Raw genomic sequence first — 22,097 nt, 5'->3', positions numbered from 1 at the left:
TCCATAGCCAGTCAACAGCGTCAGGTTGAGCCTGATGTAAAGTTTCGAGACATCCTTTGAATCTGGAGAGGTGGCATTCGTTGACTATGTGGGCTCTTGTCTCTCCATTATTTTTTTTTATTTGTTAAGTTTTTATTATTCATTTTCCCTTTTGTTGCCTGTTTTCCATTTTTGTTATAGGTATTATTATTGTTGTTACTTATGTTCTTATTGTTAGATAGGACAGAGAGAAATGGAGAAGAGGGGAAGGAAAAGGGGGAAAGACAGAAACCGGTAGCACAGCAAGTGCAGGTGGCGTAAAGCACAAAAAATGGCGAAAAGATGCCAGTTTAAGCCCCAGCTCCCCACCCGCAGGGGAGTCACTTCACAGTGAAGCAGGTCTGCAGGTAGCTATCTTTCTCTCCCTGTCTTCCCCTACTCTCTCAATTTCACTGTCCTATCCAACAACGACATCAATAATAATTACAACAGTAAAACAAAGGCAACAAAAGGGAATGAATAAATAATAAAAATTGAATAATATAAAAAACAGAAACTTGCAGACATGTTTCACCACAAGTGAAGCAACTCCACTGCAGATGAGGAGTCAGGGGATCAAACTGGGATCCTAATGCTGTCCTTGCATTTTGCACCACCTGCACTGATCCTGCTGCTCTACCACCAGATTCCGTCTCTCAGTTTTGAAAAAATACTTTATATTTATTAGTGAACACAGGGAAAAACTGAAGGTAGAGGAGATAGAGAGGAAGAGACAGAGACACCTGCAGCCCTGCTTTACCCTCTATGAAGCTTCCCACCTGCAGGGGCTTGACACTAAATCCTTGTACACTATAATGTGTATACTTAATTAGGCATGCCACCACCTGGTCCCTCTATCTCCTTCTCCCCTCTCAATTTCTCTCTGTCCTATCAAATTAAATAGAAAAAAAAATGGCCAGTAGGAGCAGTGGATTCAGTGATGGAAGTAAGCCCCAGCCATAACCTTGGTGACAATAAAAATACACACTCCTGGTGGCGCAAATCACAAAGAGTGGCTTAAGGATCCTGGTTCGAGCACCTAGCTTCTCACCTAAAGGGGCGTTGCTTCACAAGGGGTGAAGCAGATCTGGAGGTGTCTTTCTCCCCTCCTCCATTTCTCTCCATACTATCCAACAATGATGACAACAACAATAATAAAACAAGGGGCAATGAAAGAATAAACAAATATTTTTAAAAATCTTTTAAAAATAGACATTAAATATACACATTCCCAGAGGGATAAAGAATATGGAAGCTTCCAGTGGAGGGCACTCTGGTGGATATGGAACTCTGGTGCTGGGAATCAAGGATCTTGTTAATCATTATTAAACCACTAATAAAATAAATACATGAGTAAATAAGTGAATGGTCGACAAAACAAAAAATCCTTTAATCAAGGGAGTATTGAATTACAAAACTGTTGTATGCAGAGGGTAGGTAGCATAATGGTTCTGCAGATTCTCATTTTTACAGCTCCAGAGTCCCAGTTTGGTGTCAGCATGCCTCAGCCTCCAGCCACGCTGTGCTCTCACCACTTTCTGACCCTCTTACCTGGCCCCTTTGAATCCCTGGATCAGCTGTGATAGACCACAGCTAATTAAACTCCCACCACAGGTGTTCCATTCATCACTTTTTGTTTTTTCAATTTCCCCCATTTGTTTTTTTGTTGTTGTCATTATTGCCACTGCTCTAAGTGCTGGATAGGACAGACAGAAATGGAGAAAAGGAAAGACAGACACCTGCAGACCTGCTTCACCACCTGTGAAGCGACCACCTACAGGTGCGGAGCCAGGGGCTGGAACCTTGATCCTTATAGCGGTCCTTGAGCTTCCCGCCATGTGCGCTGAACCCACTGTGCTAATGAAGGAACCTCCTCTCTCCAGTTCTCTCTCCTATCCAACATCAATAACAACAATAACGACAACAGTAAAAAACCAAGGCCACCAAAAAAGGGAGAATATATAAAAGTTTTAAGATTCACATATTGTAGCATCCATTCTTATTCCACTGTTTTACATTCACTGGGCTCTCCAGGACAAGTTACTTATGAGGTCTGTAAAGTCATTCTAAAATATCTACACTCAAAAGAATTGTTTATCTTTTTTATAAAGGGTTGTCTTTTAAAAAAATTTTTGATGGGGTCTAGGCAGTAGCACATCAGGTTAAGAACACGTGGCGCAGGCTTAAGTTGCTTCCCAGGTGGTGAAGCTGGTCTACAGCTGTCTTTCTCTCCCCATCTTCTCCTCTCTCAAATTCTCTGTCCCATCCAACGACAGTAATAACCACTACAAAAGGAAATATTAAAAATTTTTTGATTGTTGTTGTAATTATTATTACTGTTCTTATTGATGTTGTCATTGTTAGATAGGACAGAGAAATGGAGAGAGTAGAAGACAAAGAGGTGGAGTGATAGAGACATCTGCAGATCTTCAACACCTGTGAGGCAACTCCATTTCAGGTGGTTCTTCTTCTAGCGTTTGCCATTTCAGGTGGTGAGCTCAATGATTAAACCAGGATCCTTATGCCACTCCTAGGCGTGATGCCATGTGTGCTTAACCTGCTGTGTAACTGGCTGACTCCCAAGAATTGTGTTTTTTTTAATTATTCATTTATTTATTCCCTTTTGTCCCCCCTTTTTCTATTGTTGTAACTGTTGTTGTTGATGTCGCTGGCTAGGACAGAGAAATGGAGGAGTGGAAGACAGAGAGGGGGAGAGACCTGCAGACCTGCTTCAATGCCTGTCAAGCAACTCCCCTGCAGGTGGGGAGCCGGGGGCTTGAACCAGGATCCTCATATTGGTCCTTGTGCTTTGCGCAATGTGCACTTAACCCAATACGCTACCACTCAACTCCGAGGGCAAGAATTGTTTTTCTAATTCCAGTGATCTTATATGGGCAAAAACCATTATTGATTACAATATATCTAAGCACTGTTGACATCAGTAAGTTCTCAGTACCAAGTGGATTTTTCATATATTAGAATTTAAGAGAAAGAATCAAAATACTTACTCTTTACATTTATAGAATAATCAGAGGTATGCGTTCACTTGTATCATAGAACTGTCATCCCTACATTTAAAGATATTTACTTATATATTATCACAAGATGGAGAGATAGAGACACAATAAAACAGAACATAACTACCCATGGACTGCAGAAGCTCACACCAAAAACTATTACATTGAACCACTAGCCTCTGCATCATATCTTAGGTTGCATCTTTCTTTCTAATCTTAGTACAGTTTATGCTCAAGATTGATTTGCATTGTGAATATTTTCATGTATTTGAATTTAGTGGAACATCTAACTATTACATTCATGGGGTTTTGTGTCACTGTGATTTCTTTCATGTTTACAAAGAGCAGAATAGAATGTTTTCAACACTGCTTATATTCATCAAATTTCTCTCCACTGTGAGTTATTTCATGATGACAAAGATGACAGACTTGAATCAATGTTTTGCTGTTTATATCCACTGGGTTTCTTTCCACTGTGAGATCCTTTCAATATCAGAAAACTGGCTTAAATGAATATTAGACTACATGGTTACATTCATGAGGTTTCTTTCTCACCACTGTGAATTCTTTCATGGTTCCGAAGACTACTGGAACTAGTGAATGTTTTACTGCATAGTTTACATTCATAGGGTTTCTCACCACTGTGAATTCTTACATGTATCCGAAGATTACTGGAACAAGTGAATGTTTTACCACATTGTTTACATTCATAGGGTTTCTCACCATTGTGAATTCTTTTATGTTCCCAAAGATGACAGGATCTCCTGAATGTTCTGTTACATTGTTTACATTCATAGGGTTTCTCACCACTGTGAATTCTTTCATGTAACCGAAGATAACTGGAACAACTGAATGTTTTACTACACTGTTTACATTCATAGGGTTTCTCTCCACTATGAATTCTTTCATGTTTCTGAAGACCACCAGATTGCCGGAATGTTTTACTACACTGTTTACATTCATAGGGTTTCTCTCCATTATGAATTCTCTCATGTATCCGAAGATTACTGGAACAACTGAATGTTTTACTACACTGTTTGCATTCATAGGTTTTCTCTCCACTGTGAATTCTTTCATGTGCCCAAAGACTACTGGCATAACTGTATGTTTTACTACACTGTTTGCATTCATAGGTTTTCTCTCCACTGTGAATTCTTTCATGTTTATGAAGAGTTCCAGATTGCCGGAATGTTTTACTACATAGTTTACATTCATAGGGTTTCTCTCCACTGTGAATTCTTTCATGTTGCTGAAGAGCTGCAGATTGCCGGAATGTTTTACTACACTGTTTACATTGATAGGGCTTCTCTCCACTGTGAATTCTTTCATGTTTCTGAAGATGACTGGAACAACTGAATGTTTTACTACACTGTTTACATTCATAGGGTTTCTCTCCACTGTGAGTTCTTTCATGTGCCCGAAGACTACGGGAAGAACTGAATGTTTTACTACACTGTTTGCATTCATAGGTTTTCTCTCCACTGTGAATTCTTTCATGTTTCTGAAGAGTTCCAGATTGCCGGAATGTTTTACTACACTGTTTACATTCATAGGGTTTCTCTCCACTGTGAATTCTTTCATGTTTCTGAAGAGTTCCAGATTGCCGGAATGTTTTACTACACTGTTTACATTCATAGGGTTTCTCTCCACTGTGAATTCTTTCATGTACCCGAAGATGAGTGTATTGTCTAAATGTTTTACTACATAGTTTACATTCATAGGGCTTCTCTCCACTGTGAATTCTTTCATGTTCCAGAAGACTACTGGAACAACTGAATGTTTTACTACATAGTTTACATTCATAGGGTTTCTCCCCACAGTGAGTTCTTTCATGTGCCCGAAGATGACCAGCTTGACTGAATGTTTTAGTACATTGTTTACATTCATAGGGTTTCTCTCCACTGTGAGTTCTTTCATGTGCCCAAAGATGACTGGAAGAACTGAATGTTTTACTACATAGTTTACATTCATAGGGATTCTCTCCACTGTGAATTCTTTCATGTTTTTGAAGATGAATAGGATAAGTGAATAATTTGTTGTATACTTCACATTCTTGAGATAGTCTAGCATTATGACTATCTTTGCCCTCAGAGATTTTTACTGTTGTATTACTGCAAAATAATGAAGAATTAATTAATGACATTTTAATGAATAACACTGTAATTGATTATCAAAATGTAGGACATTGTTTTACTTAATTAGCCACAAAATCAGACTTTAGAAATAGATTTGACTAAAACATATAATGAGGGAGGGAGTCGAGTGGTAGTGCAGTGGGTTAAGCACATGTGGTGCAATGCATAAGGATCCTCTTTTGAGCCCCCAACTCCCCACCTGCAGGGGAGGTGCTTCACAGGCTATGAAACAGGTCTGCCAGTGTCTATCTTTCTCTCCCCGTGTTCCCATCCTCTATTTCTGTCTGTCCTATCCAACACAAAATCAAGAACAATAAAAATATTAACTATGGAAGTTGGGCGGTAGCACAGTGGTTAAGCGCAGGTGATACAAATCACTAGGATCGGCATAAGGATCCCGGTTCAAGCCCCCGGCTTCCCACCTGCAGGGAAATTGCTTCACAGGCGGTGAAGCAGGTCTGCAGGTGTCTATCTTTCTCTCTCCCTCTGTCTTCCCCTCCTCTCTCCGTTTCTCTCTGTCCTATCCAACAATGACGACAATAATAACTACAACAATAAAACAATAAGGGCAACAAAAGGGAATAAATAAATTAAAATAAAATATTTTTAAAAGGCTAAAAAAATTCTTTAAAAATACTAACTACAACAATAAAAAACAAGGACAACAAAAGGGATAACAATTAAATATTAAAAAAACAAAATGAAAAAATCACAGATATTGAAAAATAATAAAAAGATCTCAAGTTAAAAGTAAAGTTTAAAAAAATGATAAAAACGGCTGGGCAGTGGTGTACCTGGCTGAGTGCACATGCTGCAGTGAGCAAAGGACAGGCTTCAAGCCCCCATCCCCACCTGCAGGAGGAAAGCTTTGCAAGTGGTGAAGTAGGAATGCAGGATTCTTTGTCTCTACCCTCTCTAACTCCCCATTCCTATTGATTTCTGTATGTCCCTATCCAATACATAAGTAAATTAAAAAATTCATAATACCTAAATACTCATATAAATATATTATGCCAAATATAAAACTCATAATACCTAAATACTTTCATATAAATATATTATGCCTAATATAATGGTATCATTACAAGTATTTTGCATGCATTAATTGAACTTCTATTGGTTAATAGCAAGTTTTCGCTCTATGTTGAAATTTTGTACTAGAAATATTGATCTTTTCTGGAAGGGCTGCCTCTCTAAGTATCATAAAAATATAGATATTTGCAAGGATCATGTCTCCAGCCCCCAGATCCCCATGCGCAGGGGGTTTCTTCACAGGTGGTGAGGCAGTTCTGCAGGTATCTATCTTTCTCTCCCCCTGTCTTCCCCTTCTCTCTCCATTTCTCTCTGTCCAATCTAACAATGACAACATCAATAACAATAACTACAACAATGAAAAACAAGGACAACGTAAAAGAAAATAAAATATATTTAAATATATATATATTCATACATTGAAGATATTCTTATTGCTTCCAAGTGTATTATTTTATAAATACTTAACATCTTTGCCCCTATTTAAATTTTTCCATTTACTTGTTACATGTGAGAAAGATTTTCCTGTAAAGTGAAGAAAAGACAGATAATGTAGGACATCATTATGGTACTCAGTGCCTCAGATGTATTACTGTAAAATAACGTAAGGGAACTTCAGTCATGTACATCACATACATCATATTGGAGTCACTTATCCAACAATTCTATAACCTAGTCATGAAGTATTTTTGATTTGCTTATTTAAAAATTTGATCTATTTGTGGCAGTGACTATAATTTTCATTTTCTGAATGAACTGTATTAAAAGGGGTCATATGCAATTGTTAGGTCAGTAGAGAGCACACAATTAAGAACCCATGATGCTACTTATTCACGGAAACCATGCAGGCACCTGATCTCAGTAAATTACAGAGACAACACTTTTGAAAACACAGTCGTTTTTTAGGTGGTACATCATGCTTTATTGTAAATGTGACTCTCACCTTTGTTTACTCGCATGCAAGATATGCTGGCCTTCGGTGGAATGTCCTTGTATCTTTTCTAAAAATGCAGAATATAAAACGTATTAGAAATTATAAAAATCGTGGCAGAGGGTAGATAGCATAATGGTTATGCAAACAGACTCTCATGCCTGAGTCTCCAAAGTCCCAGGTTCAATCCCCCGCACCACCATAAGCCAGAGCAGAACAGTGCTCTGGTAAAAAAAAAAAAAAAAGGAAAATTTAATTAATTAATTAATACAAAAATAAATTTTAAAAATTGAACTTTTCATCCATCATGAGTCACAATCAATCCTTGTTCACTGAACAGTATCTCTGTCTCTACACTGGTGAAGAAAAAGTGATTTGTCTTCTAGTTGAAAAATTAAGGCTATTAGAGTTACCTAGTGAAAGAAAGTTCCTCAAGTTTTCACACATCACATCTCTGTAGAGTTTCTTCTCTGAAGTATTCAATACTGCCCACTCCTCTTGAGTGAATATCACAGCTACATCTTCATAGGTCACTGAGCCCTAAAATAAGTGCAATGTGTTCATGGGAGAAAATGTGAGTGACAGCAGATTAGCCATTCAGTCTCTACTTTAGGAAACCTGTGAAGGATTGTCTCATCATAAAATATGTCTTTGGTGCCTTGAAAATCAAATACCTCTTAATTATGGTCTAGAAGTTGGTACATTGATTATAACAATGGCTTCTCACAAGGCCAAGTTCAATCACTGGCATCTCACATGACAGAGAAATATCCCTATTCTCACTCTTCCCCTCTATACTTTTCTAATTAGTAAATGATAAAACCTTAAAGTTGTGTGGGAGTACAACTGAAAGGATGCTCACATTACCATATAAAATGACCAAGATTCTATATATCCTAGTTCTCACATGCATGGGGGGAGGGGGTGGACCTGCACTCTTCACAAATGGTGAAGTTTTGGACATTTCCTTCCTTATTTATAATGAAAAGTTTATATAGGTAAAGAGAATTTGATAGGGAGAGTGAAGGAGAAGGTAACTGGAATTGAACCTATAGCCCCTGGGGACTTAGAGCTCAAAGTTGGTGTGTCTTCTATCTTCAGTTCTTCTCATAAAAAGAAAATAAACATGAATTTCATTTATTATATATGAATAACAATATAACATCACACACACACACAGATATATCTCTACTTCACTTTACTTATTAAATTCTCTTCATCTATATAAAACTCAAAAATATAAATAAGAAAATAGCCACTGGGTGTAATGAATTCATAATGAAGCCACAGTGATAAAAAAAAATAAATAAAAGATGGGATAAAAAAAGAACACATAGCATCCAATAGCACAGCTATATACAAGATACTGGATACTGTACAGCAAACCCTAACAAAAGGACTTTTCGAAGTTAACCCAATTACCAAATAATGTGATGATAACATTAACTATCGATTGTCTTTTTGAACCCTAAGACAGCAGGAACCTCACATCTCCACTATAGAGCCCCTACTTCCCCCAGTCCTGGAACCCTTGGATAGGGCCCACTTTCCCGTATGCGTCTCCCAATCCAAACCAAATAATATTGCATCCGCCGATCACAACCTAACCAACACGATTGCCACCTCAACATTCTTCACCTCAGACTGTGTCCTGAGACTTCACATGTGGAATGACAACCCTTCGGCTTCATTACTCAGGTGAGACCTTTCCTTTTATAGTACACTCTAATTTCATCTCAGGTAGTTCACTTTCTAACAAAGTCCCAAAACCTAGATATACACCAGTTTCTGTGAGAGAGAGCTTATGTTCACACGTATCCATAAACTACTGCAAAATATATACCTGAAAGCAGAAGTACATTAGAGTTTGCAGTGAGTACCTCCCTAACACTTCCTCTCCACTATTCCAAGCTTGGGATCCATGATTGCTCAACAAATTGTTTGGCTTCGTATGTTAACTCTCTTTTCAATCACCAGGTTCCAGATGCCACCAGGATGCTGGCCAGGCTTCCCTGGATTGAAGACCCCACCAATGTGTCCTGGAGCTCTGCTTCCCCAGAGACACACCTTACTAGGGAAAGAGAGAGGCAGACTGGGAGTATGGACCGACCAGTCAACGCCCATGTTCAGCGGGGAAGCAACTACAGAAGCCAGACCTTCTACCTTCTGCAACCCTCAATGACCCTGGGTCCATGCTCCCAGAGGCCTAGAGAATGGGAAAGCTATCATGGGAGGGGGTGGGTTATGGAGATTGGGTGGTGGGAATTGTGTGGAGTTGTACCCCTCCTACCTTATGTTTTTGTTCATTAATCCTTTCTTAAATAAAATAATTAATTAATTATTTGTTAAGTTTGTTAGAAATGAAACAGGAAGAGTTCCGGGAGGTTATGCAGTGGTAAAGTTTTGGACTCTCAAGCATGAGGTGCTGAGTTTGATCCCCGGCATCAAATGTGCCAGAGTGATGTCTGGTTCTTTCTCTCTCCTCCTTTCTCATAAATAAATAAAATATTAAAAAAGAAAAAAAAAAAGAAGCATCTCAAGCCACACAACTTTTTATTATTAACACGTGCAGGGCAGGGTGAACCTGGTTAAGGGTACATATCACAAGATCTAGGTTTGACACTTGCTTCCCTCCTTAGTGGGGGACACTTCCTGAGCAGTGAACAGGCCTGCAGGTGTCTCCTATCAAATAAAATGGAAAGAAAAAAATGGCTTTCTGCAGGAGTGGATTCAAAGTTCTCACAATGAGCTCAGGAAATAATCCTGGTTTAGGGTTGGGCCATAGTGCAGCGGGTTCAGTGCATGTGGAGCAAAGTACAAGAACCAGAGTAGGGATCCCGGTTCGATCCCCCAGCTCCCCAGCTGCAGGGGCATCACTTCACAATCAGCAGAGCAGGTCTGTAGGAGTCTTAAGTTTCTCTCTCCCTCTATGTCTTCCCCCCTCTATCCATTTCTCTCTGTCATATCCAACCACGAGCGACATCAACAATAACAGTAATAACCACAAGGCTTCAACAACAAGGGCAAGAAAAGGGGGGAAAAAGAAATAAACAGGGTGACAGAAAAAAAGGGGGGCCAAGAAGAACAGTAATCCAGTAATATACATCCTCCTCAATTTTTGTCTATCATAGGAAGTAAAATATAATTTATAAATAGAAAAAGATGCTATGAGGAGGAAGGAACCACTGTGGAAAGTCTGTAGCAGTGAAAGGGTATTTTGGTCCTTAAGATGCACATGCATGTTACAACAGTAACCAAAAACCTATAGAAGTCATCCTCAGTACAGTACATAATAACTGATTTGGAAATGTCTTCAGAGACTTGAGCTCAACATCAATGATAAAAACATGAATGGAAAAATGTACCACTGAGACTACATCACATTTAAAATATTTGGTATAATCACAAAACCTAACAGCAACACAAAAAAAAAATGCAGTAAAATAAAATAAAGCATATTTACATGCTATACATCAAAGCGCTAATCAGCAATATATGTACTCACACAACTCAGTAGAGTAACATGAACAACCACAGTAAATGTACAGAAATACATTTATAATCTCTTTAACCAAGAAGATGTTTAGTCACAGGGCAATTAAAAATCGCTCAGTCCCTGAGTGTCAGGTATCTGCATATTTGAACAATAAAGTTTCATTTTTTAAAAAGAGTAATTCTGGTTTATTACCCTTTTGTAGATTTACTGAATTTTATAATATCTTACACAAAACTAAGAAAAGCATACATAGAAACTAAGCACAATTTTGTTAGGTCTCTGATATCCCAGGAAAGAAATCTTTCTCAGTGGGAATACCGGATTAATGACATTACTTTTATCTGCAAAAATTAAAACATTTTCAACACTTCTATGTCACTAATCAACATAAGAATAGTTCATCCCATATACAATGCTGGGTAGAGAGAAAAAGAAGGCTAGGCGGTCAAGTGGTGGCACACTTGGTTAAGTGTTCACTTTAAAATGTGCAAATACCCAGTTCAAGCCTCCTGTCCCCATAAACTTAAGGAAAGCTTCATGAAATGTGAAGGAGGGCTGCAGGTTTCTCTCTGTGTCTCCCTTGCTATCTCCTCTGCCTCATCCATTTCTCAATCCTTTATTAAATAAATACACAAATATTTTTAAAATCTACTTTAAAAAAGAGAAAAAATTCCTTCCAGCTCCATCCAAGATGAGTCAGAGAAGGTGTGTTCACTGTTCTTAATAGCTGCTTAGTATTCCATTGTGTATATATACCACAGCTTTCTCAGCCACTCATCTGTTGTTGAGCACCTGGGTTGCTTCCAGGTTTTAACTAATACAAATTGTGCTGCTATGAACATAGGTGTATACATATCTTTTTGACTGGGTCTTACGGTGTCCGTGAGTATATCCCCAGGAGAGGAATTACTAGGTCATATGGAAAGTCCATGTCTAGCTTTCTGAGAGTTCTCTAGACAGATCTCCACAGAGGTTGGACCAATTTACATTCCATTCCCACCAGCAGTGCAGAAGGGTTCCTCTGTCCCCACAGCCTCTCCAGCATTAGTTGCTGCTGTCCTTTTTGATGTTTACCATTCTCACAGGGGTTAGGTGGTAGCTAAAAGTTGTCTTTATTTGCATTTCTTTGACAATCAGTGACCTGGAGCAATTTTTCATGTCTATGTTAGCCTTTTTGCTTTCTTCTTTTTTGAATATTCTGTTCATATCCTCTGCCCATTTTTGGTTGGGGACATTTGGTTTTTTGTTGCTAAGTTTGCTGAGCTCTTTGTATATGTGGTTATTCATTTCTTGACTGATATATGGCATCTGAAGATCTCCCATTCTCTGAGGGATCCCTTTGTTTGTGTGATAGTTTCTTTGGCTGTGTAGTTTTTCAATTTGATGAATTCCCATTGATTAGTTATTATGATTTTCTACTTCTTTTTTTTTTTTTTTTAAAGAATGGAGGTTGTTTTTCTAACTTAAAAAAAAAATTTAACTTTATTTTTATTATAGATAAAGACAGACATAAATTGAGGGGAAGGGAAAATAGAAATGGAGAGAGACAGAGAGACACCTGCAGACATGCTCCACCACTTGTGAAACTATCCCGCTGCAGGTGGGGACCAGGGGCTTGAACCCACGTCCCTGTGCACTATAGTGTATGCTCTTAACCAGGTGTGCCACTGCCTGGCAAATAAGAATACAAAAAGAAATATGATGGGAAACAAACAGTAAATGAAACATGTAACAATTAAAATTCAGCTTATTCAAGAGGAAAAAGAAATACACATTGATGTTGGCAAGTCACTTACCCAAGAAACTGCCATCTCTTCCTCTTTCCCTGAATGTCAGGCCAGAAAAGGGAAGATCAGTCACAGCAATAGCTTGAGACTCTGTTTAAATCTATCAGCACAGCCTCTTCACTGGACAGTATGGGCCCTAGATGGAAGATACTGTAGTGAATAAAAGGTACAATACCCTAGCTGTGCAATGGAAACAGAAGAGGTTATTGAAAGATTTAAGTTATCCTGACTATTAGGACCATGACAAAGCCCACAAACTCTACTGACATGTCTTTTAACCTTTTAACTTTTCTTCAACAAAAACATCCACAAAAATCTAGTATATGGAAGTCAAGCGGTAGCGCAGTGGGTTAACTGCAAGTGGCGCGAAGCTCAGGAACCAGCCTAAGGATCCCAGTTTGAGCCCCCCGCTCCCCACCTACAGGGGAGTCACTTCAAGGGGGCGAAGCACGTCTGCAGGTGTCTGTCTTTCTCTCCCCCTTTCTGTTTTCCCCTCTTCTCTCCATTTCTCTCTGTCCTATCCAACAATGTCAATAACAACAGCAACTACAACAATAAAACAAGGGAAGCAAAAGGGAATAAATAGGGCAGGGGTAGATAACATAATGGTTATGCAAATAGACTCCCATGGAGGCTCCAAAGTCCAGGTTCAAACCCATGCACCACCATAAACCAGAGTTGAGCAGTGCTCAGTTCTCAGTTAAAAAAAAAAAGGAGAGAATAAAACATTTAAATAATAACAGTGACCAAGCATCTACAATGCCGAGGCCTGGCCCAGAGCTGCCGCACGGCAGCACGTGACGCGGCTGCAGAGTCGCTGCACAGGATCCTGCAGGGGGACCAGCTCCAGTAGGCCAGTCCAGCCCAGAGGCAGACACGCAGCTGGCAGCCCCCTGCAGCCGCACAACCGCGCAGGCGCCGCGCGCACTAGGGAACCGCAGCCCCGCGCCTGCGCAGACGCGCCGGTCCGCCCGCAACCAAGGCCAGAGGCCGCCGTGCTCAGCGCCGCTCCAGCCGCGGGTCCGCGCCCTCGGTCGCCCGCCGAAGCCCTGCCGGAGCCTGCCCGGGACACCCTGCGCCCGCCCCAGCGGCTCACGCCACGCCCCTGCGGGCCCCGCACCTCCCCGCAGCTCCGCGGGCCCCAAAGCGGGGCGAGGGGAAGCGGGACCCAGACCAGCAGGGAGGCGGCGCAGAATGGCCAGCGGCGAGGCTGGCGCACCTCCCCGCACACGGAGAGCCCCAGGTCTTTAAGGCCGGGTCACGCCGAGGCCTCAGCCGGCTCCCTCCGCCACGCGACACCCACCAGCTGCGACTGACCTGACCCCGTTGTGAAACAGACTCTGCATGGCCTACTCGCAGCTACAGCAAGGCAAACCTGCTGCTCAGCGGCGCGTGTGCAGGACCCCGCTGGCGGCGCTTGGCCTGACGGGAGCTGTAGTCCGCCACCTCGCTGTCAGCCGCGGGAGAAGATCCGAGCGAACTACAGGTCCCAGCATCCCGTGCGGCTGGCCTAAGCTGACGCTCCCGGAAACACAGATGTCTCTGCTCTGGAGCCCAGTGCTGCCTCTCTAGCCTGGTGGTTCAGGGTCGGCTTCTTGGGGTTTTTAAGGAGCCGGAAGCTCTAGATAACGAATTAGTGAGCTGCTCTGGCCCCGATGGTGACTTAACGAGAACAATCTAAGCTGTTTGCTTTTTTATTGATTTGATTTTTCATTATTTTGAATGGAGAAAGTGAAATTGAGAGTGGGGTCCAGTGATGTCGCACCTGGTTGAAAGCACATGTTATAGGCACGAGACTTAATTTATCTTCATTTATTTATTGAACAGAGACAGCCAAAAATGAAGAGGGGTGGAGAGATAGGGAGGGAGAGAGACAGACAGACACCTGCAACCTGTTCCCTCTTCGCTCAGACCTCTCTCTCATCTCTGCGGCCCGCACAACAACAGCTGGTTCCTTTCTGGGTCTGGTGGGATATCTGCAGACACCTCCCTGACCTTTGGTGTGCTAAATGCCACCAGATAAGCCGGATGGGGGCTTCTGAACTTACAGACTAGCAGGCAGTTCAAAAGTTGCCATCCATGTCCGAATGTCTGTGGCTTTTATCCCTTTTATCCCTGAGCTGGGCTGGGATGTGGATTCCCATTTCCAGCCAATGAGAATTGGGGTCTTCCTGACATGTATGTCTAACTTTATCAGGTGATAAGACGTAGGGCCTGCCCTGCACAGGACTTTATCTTATGCAGGTGTAAGGTGCATTTCAGAGAACTCAGTGGCAGCATTAGCTTGCCCTGCACAAGACTTTATCTTATGCCGGCCTGCAGGGGCATTTCAAAGAACTACCGGGCCGCATAAAGCTTGCTCTGCACTGGACTTTATCTTATGCCTGTGCAGGGCCATTTCAGGGCGTTTATCCTGCATAGGACTTATCTATGCAGACCTTCAGGACTTGGGGGCCAAGGTTCTAAGTTTTATCTTTCACTTTCCTTTGTCACTTAAAACTCAAAAGAGTATTTTAGCACTTTACTTTTAACAATGTTTCATCACTCAAATAAGCATTTTAACATTTCAAACTCAAAATAATATTCTCACACTGAAATATTCACTTTAACTCTAACAAACACTCTAAACTGAAACAACTTATCCTCATATTTCCAGCCTATTTAAATATTTCACACTCAGAGGAATACTTTCACACTTAATATTCTCACACTTCTTATATATGTCCTAAGTAAACGCTTACTGTTTCATGTACATATTATTTCTAGTACATATTGTTTCACGTACACACTTTAATATTATTCTAAGTTCATATACCTTATAGATTAATATTATTCTAGTCTAAGTTTGAGCATAAGTCACAGCACTAGGTTCACACTCCTTATACATTTATATTATTCTATCCTAAGTTTGTGCATAAGTTACAACATATTTGTTCAGGAATCTGAGGTCTCAGCCCTTGTGTTGAAGGGGTCATGTATTTTTCAACTGCAGCAAAGGTGGGTGCGAGGAATAACATCATTGCAAGACTGGCCAGCTCCTCATGGGGCGCGAGCGCTTCCACACTACGATCATCATCTCTGGCATTATGCTATTTCACTGCAGAATACTGTGCCCCAGTGCGCCACCCCGTCACGACCACCAGAGAGACTGACAAAGTCATCCCCTCTGGACCTGCATTCAGACTTCAAAGAAGCTGGGCAGAAGGACGGGAATGGGTCGACGCATTCTCCCCCCATTATTGCTACAAACAATTATACTGTCACAATTGATTAATAATGCTTTGGCAGTGCCTGGTGGGAATAGAGAGTCAAAAGCACCCCCTCTCCCTTACACAGGAGCATATTTGAAAGTTGCATTATGAAAGTGGAGAAGGTGGGTCAGCATAGACGGACAAAACAAGTCATGTTATGACTTGCCGCTCATAGAAACAATACAGAGATTGAGGCCTCCCAGGTACAAGTTGACTTATTGAAACAAAGAAAGATTAATAGTTAAACTGTACCAGACCTAGATGAGCAGTGGTCCACGACTAGGCAAAGATCTGTATGCCCCCATAGAAGATTAATGGTAGAGATAGCCCTCAGCAAAAGTCTAAAACAATTCTGGGTATGACCTCCCCTGGGAACAGAACAATACAAAGTATTGTACCCATTCTTTACAGTTATGGGTGAAAAACATGTAGCTTGCCAAAGCCACAAGACTATTGTTACTTCTTTATGAGCTGGTTGCTTAGGCAACCTGTATGTAACCTGAAAAAAGTATAAAAGCTAATGCAGTTTCACTATTAAAACGAGTCCAGATTCACCCTCCAATAGAGTGTGGTGTCTATCTGTTCTCCCTCGCTGACTCCTGACCCACCTGGGAGGTTGCCTTCAAGACCCCTGACCCTCCTGCTGCTCATCCACTGAGTGGTCCGCAGCACCTCAGTATGGTTCCTTAGCCCCCATGTCCACTTGGTCGATTCCAAATTATATTCCTCCATGAGGATAATTTCTGGAACCATCCGTTCCACCCCGGTTCCATGGCTGCCAGTTCTTAGCAACATCGCCCCGCCAGATATTCGTCGGGATGCGGCATCATCTTAGTTCATTTCCCAAGTCTACGCTTGACCGGACCTACCAATATACGCGGATATCTTCGCCCACCCTGTCCAACGCTTGACGTCTCGTCACCCAATCTGGTCCCCTATGCCTACACTGAACTTCTCTGTTCCAGTCTCTTGGAAACAGAGTTGGCAGTCAGCTGAGGTTAAGATCAAACACCTCATCACAGACCCCTGCAAGCATCAACCCGGCTTTGACCTAGCACGATTGGGCCCTCCTCAATCGCTATCGAACAGGCCATGGCAGGTGCGCCGCTATGTTCCATCGCTGGGGAGCCAGAGACGATCTGAACTGCCCCTGCAGCTACAGACAGACTATGACCCACATAGTCAACGACTGCCACCTCTCCAGATTCAAAGGAGGTCTTGAAACTTTACATCAGGCTCAACCTGATGCTAAGGAAGAAGGGCAAACGCTAGAAGAAGGCAAAGGTAGATAGCATAATGGTTATGCAAAGAGACTGTCTTTGCCTGAGGCTCCAAAGTCCCAGGTTCAATCTCCCTCACCACCATAAGCCAGAGCTGAATAATGCTCTGAAAAAAAAAAAAAGTAATATCTTTCTCTGAGTATCTCTCTCTTGTTAATGTGAAAAAGATAGCATGACACAATGCAGGAGTTTCTACATAGCTGGCCTTCCTGCAGGCTTCCTACTGGTTGAGGAAGTAGTTGCTAGTGTCCTTGCAGGGTTTTTCCTAAACAGCTCCATAACAGAGCCTCATCTATATTAGTTTGCCAGTAATTTGACAGTGTTTTGCAGTATTGTATTATTTCAGGGCTACTCGAACTGCCCCTGCGGCTACAGACAGACTATGACCCACATAGTCAATGACTGCCACCTCTCCAGATTCAAAGGAGGTCTTGAAACTTTACATCAGGCTCAACCTGACGCTGTTGACTGGCTACGGAAGAAGGGCAAATGCTAGAAGAAGAAGGGCTATTCTCACCTTCACAGGGTTTGTATGAGACAAGACACCCACCAGTATTCATCCTGCAACACACAAACAGCATTGTTCTCACAATCTTCAAGAGGCAGCTTGGTTACATTTTTTTTGTAAGTGCATTTGATTTGGTCAACTCTATTCTACATCCAACAGGAACCATCTGGTGTTGTCTTCACTATACTTACTTCGCCTAGTGCGCCAGGTAGTGCAAATAAGTACAAATTCTACAGATGAGGAAGTATTAGGAGAGTTAGTATTTAAGTGTAAGAACAATGACTGCAGGCACTGTAATTTTTAAAGATATTTTTATTAAATTGCATTGGTTTAAAACATATGCTTTTTTTTTTTTTTTTTCCAGAAAAGTGCTCAGCTCTGGCTGTGGTCTTGTGAGGGACTGAACCTGGTCTTTGAAGCCTCAGGTAAGGAAGTTTATTTGCATAACAATTATGCTATCTACCCCACCCTCTTTTATTTTTCTTTAATTGCCACCAGAGTAAATGCCACCAATATTACCTATCCACTGCACCAGGCAGCTGTTTTTGTTTCTTTGTCCTCCTCCTGTGAGGACTATGGGGATTTTCAGGTGGAGGACAATGAAACTGGTGCAGAGTGTGGTGATTTATAAACATGTTTGTGCATGTGAAATTACACCCTTGAAATCTTTTTCTCTTTTCTTTAGATTTTATTTATGAGAAAGATAGGAGAGAGAAAAAAATTCAAAAGAAACTACAAAGAGACAAGCTATTTGTGAACCTCATAAAATTATCTAAAAGGTATAATACAAGAGACTAATGTAATTATGTCAATTATCAGAGATTGCCTTTTGCTAATGACTGCAAGTCAAAGGTTCTTTCATTGGGTGTCTGCATTATATTCACTTTATCTCAGAAAGATTTGGACAACAGAAGTTGCTCAGAGTCATAGTCAGTCTTAGGTCCATTATCATTGGATTGAATAGGCTGCACCCAGAACTAGCAGGGCGCTCTCATTATGACTATGTTGATATAAATACACCCATAGTGAAGATTGCAAACAGTTAGCATGTAGGGGACTCTCAGGAAATGAAATAGCTTTCTTGGCCATAGTCCCCAGTAGAACTTGCAACAACTGTAACACATTATTCTATTTCCTTCTTTTTCTTCTTTTCATAGGAGCACTTATTGGCTTTCACTTCCAGTGGTGCCAGTGAATGACCTTCAAACCATGATGTCTCTGGCTTACAGTTTTTTCTTTAACAAGTGTGTTACTTCCATGCACCAGGCTCTGCATTTAATAAGATGGCTATTAGTTGGGGTGGAGGGGGGGAAATAAGACAGATAGCATAATGGTTACGGAAAGAGACTCTCATAACTGAGGCTCCAAAGTGTCAGTTTCAATCCCCTGTACCACCAGAAGCCAAAGTTGAGCAGTGTTCTAGTAAAACAAAGAAATATATAAATAAATACAATGAAGGGAAGAGACCATGATTGTTATTTATGCAAAGAAACTCTAGTGACTTAATCTCCAAATCTCAGGTTTAATCCTTTGCACTAGCATCATTAGAGCTGAGCAGTGCTCTTGTTAAATTGTTTCTGACCATACGCATTACAAAGTAAGACAAACTGAGGCCAACTAATTGGAACCCACACAAACTGACATGACTCCAGTATATAAGTGAAGTATAAGGAGTTTATTCTTAAGTTTGAAAGAGTGAAAATATGGCCAGTCCACATACTTACAAAGAGACATCACCAAAGGACAAAAGACAAAGACAAACCTCAGCTGAGTGATCCCAGGCCGGTACTAAATCTGGTCCAGTTGCTCTGAGACAACCAGGCTTGAAATTCACCCTCCTTTAAAGGGAAAAGTGAAGGGGAATCTGCGCCATCACCCCGCCTCGACTCTCAATTTCTCTTTCTCCATCCAAAATTAATACAAATCAAATCAATAAAAAAGCAAACAGCTTAGATTGTTCTCATTATGTCACCATCGGGGCCAGAGCAGCTCACTCATTCATTAGCTAGAGCTTCTGGCTCCTTAAAAACCACAAGAAGCCGACCCTGAACCACCAGGCTAGAGAGGCAGCACTGGGCTCCAGGGCAGACATCTCTGTTTCCGGAGCATCAGCTTAGGCCAGCCGCACGGGCTGCTGGGACTTGTAGTTTGCACGGCTCTTTTCCCACGGCTGACGGCTAGGAGGCGGACTACAACTCCCGTCAGGCCAAGCGGCACCAGCGGGGTCCTGCACACGCTGCTGGGCGGCAGGTTTGAGTTGCTGTAGCTGCCAGTCGGCCGTGCAGAGTCTGTTGCACGACGGCGTCAGGTCAGTCGCAGCTGGTGAGTGTAGTGTTGCAGCGGGAGCCTGACGAGGCCTCGGCGTGACCGGTCTTAAAGACCTGGGGCTCTGCGTGTGTCGGGGAGGTGCGCCAGCCTCGCCTCTGGCCATTCTGCGCCGCCTCCCTGCTGTTCTGGGTCCCGCTTCACCTCGCCCCGCTTTGGGGCCCGCGGAGTCGCGGGGAGGTGCGGGGCCCGTGGGGGCGCGGTGTGAGCCGCTGGGGCGGGTGCAGGGTGTCCCGGGCAGGCTCCGGCCGGGCTCCGGTGGGCGACCGGGGCCGCGGACCCGTGGCGGGGAGCAGCGCTGAGCGCGCCGGCCTCTGGCCTTGGCCGCGAGCGTACTGGCGCGTTTGCGCAGGCGCGGGGCTGCGGTTCCCGAGTGCGCGCGGCGCCTGCGCGGTTGTGCGGCTGCAGGTGGCCGCCAGCTGCGTGTCTGCGGCCGGCCTGGACTGGCCTGCTGGAGCTGGTCCCGGTACAAGATCCTGACTCTGCAGCCGCCTCACGTGCTGCCGTGCCCCGGTCTGGGCCAGGTCTCGGCATTGGAGACGCTCCGTCGCTATTATTATTTCAATACTTTATTCTCTTTTTTTAAAATTTATTTTCGCTATCTATTTTAGTCAGTGGAGAGGAAATAAAATGATTAATATTAATTCATATCAGTTTATTCATACCAACTGTTATATATTTTTTGCCTCCAGGGTCATTGCTTGGGCTCAGTGCCTGCACCAAGAATCCACTGCTCCTGGAGGCCATTTTTTCCCCCTTTTGTTCGTCTTGCTGTGGTTATTAATGTTGTTGGTCATGTTGATGTCATTCGTTGTTGGATAGGACAGAGAGAGGAGGGGAAGACAGAGAAGGGGAGAGAAAAATGAACACCTACAGACCTGCTTCACCACCTGTGAAGCAACTCCCCTGCAGGTGGGGAGCCGGGGGCTCAAACCTAGATTCTTATGCTGGTCCCTACACTCCGGTCCATGTGCGCTTAACCCGTTGCTACCTCCCAACCCCCCTATAATTTTTTAATATATTTTTAATGTTTATTTTCCATTTTGTTGCCCTTGTTTGTTTTTTATTGTTGTTGTAGTTATTGTTGTTGTTATTCATATTGTTGTCGGATAGGGCAGAGAGAAATGGAGAGAGGAGGGGAAGACAGAGAGGCGGAAAGACACCTGTAGCCCTGCTTCACTGCCTATGAAGCGACTCCCCTGCAGGTGGGGAGCCAGCTCAAACCAAGATCCTTACAGTGGTCCTTCTGCTTTGTGCCACGTGTGCATAACTTGCTGCGCTACCGCCCGACTCCCTATAATTTTAAAAAAGTACATTATTTTATTTTTTAATTTTAAAAATATTCTATTTATTAATGAGAAAGAGGAGGAGGAGAGAGAAGGAACCAGACATCACTCTGGAACATGTGCTGCTGCTGATTGAATGTGGGACCTAATGCCTGAGAGTCCAGTGCTTTATCCACTGAGCCACCTCCTAGACCACTATAATTTTATTTATTTTACTTTTATTTTATTTTATTTTACCAGAGCTCTGCTTAGCTCTGGCTTATGGTGGTGCTGGGAATTGAACCTGGTATTTTGAAGCCTCAAGCATGAAAGTCAATTGCATAAACATTATGCTGTCTCCCCATTCCTTCAAAATTTTTCAAGTCCACCAGAGTACCTGTATTTGCAGGATTCCACCACTTCCAGTGGATTCTCCCCCCCCCATTTTGTTGCCCTTGTTGTTTATTGTTGTTGTTATTATTGCTGTTGTTGTTGGATATATATATATATATATATTTTTTTTTTTTTTTTTTGACTGAGAACTGAGAACTGCACAGCTCTGGTTTATGGTGATGCAGGGGAATGAACCTGGGATTTTGGAACCTCAGGCTTGGGAGTCTGTTTGCATAACGATTATGTTATCCACCCTTGCCCTATTTATTCCCTTTTGCTTCCCTTGTTTTATTGTTGTAGATGCTGTTTTTTTTTTTTTTTTTTTGATCAGTGCCTTAGATTTACATCAGTAGAATGGACTTCTGGAGGCTTCCTATCAGACCAAGTCATCCTCCACCTCCTGCAGGTCCATAAAGATAGATAAAGGATATGATTTAGTAAGTTCCAGCTCTACATATAAGGGGTTAGGGGAGTAGATGAATTATGATGCCAGAAAGAGTCTGTATGAAGATGCCCAAGGTTGAAGTAAGCTGTCATGAGTTAGGGTGGAAAGGGTGACTTTATTGTACTGTACTAATGCCAGGTTGCAATGATGGCACCTTAAAAAAAAAAAAAAGCGCTTCTTGTTTCAAAGAAGACACTGAGGTCACTGATAATGT

General features: G+C 42.2%; 1 protein-coding gene across 1 annotated transcript; it reads right to left on the bottom strand.

Annotated features, from left to right (window-relative positions):
* Positions 1 to 2,881: 2,881 nt before the first annotated feature.
* LOC132542414 (zinc finger protein 420-like) lies at positions 2,882 to 13,816 on the bottom strand. The gene is made up of 5 exons (XM_060204993.1): positions 13,734 to 13,816; positions 12,426 to 12,552; positions 7,547 to 7,673; positions 7,146 to 7,203; positions 2,882 to 5,146 (listed from the first exon to the last, which is right to left on the bottom strand). Exons 2-5 carry the CDS (start codon positions 12,438 to 12,440, stop codon positions 3,571 to 3,573), a joined length of 1,776 nt encoding a protein of 591 aa, XP_060060976.1. The 5' UTR covers positions 12,441 to 12,552; positions 13,734 to 13,816; the 3' UTR covers positions 2,882 to 3,570.
* Between the last annotated feature and the right edge of the window lie 8,281 nt (positions 13,817 to 22,097).

This window comes from Erinaceus europaeus, chromosome 13 (genome assembly GCF_950295315.1).
Source record: "Erinaceus europaeus chromosome 13, mEriEur2.1, whole genome shotgun sequence".
In the NCBI taxonomy this organism is placed as follows: domain Eukaryota; kingdom Metazoa; phylum Chordata; class Mammalia; order Eulipotyphla; family Erinaceidae; genus Erinaceus; species Erinaceus europaeus.
This window is presented reverse-complemented; position numbering and strand designations above follow the sequence as displayed.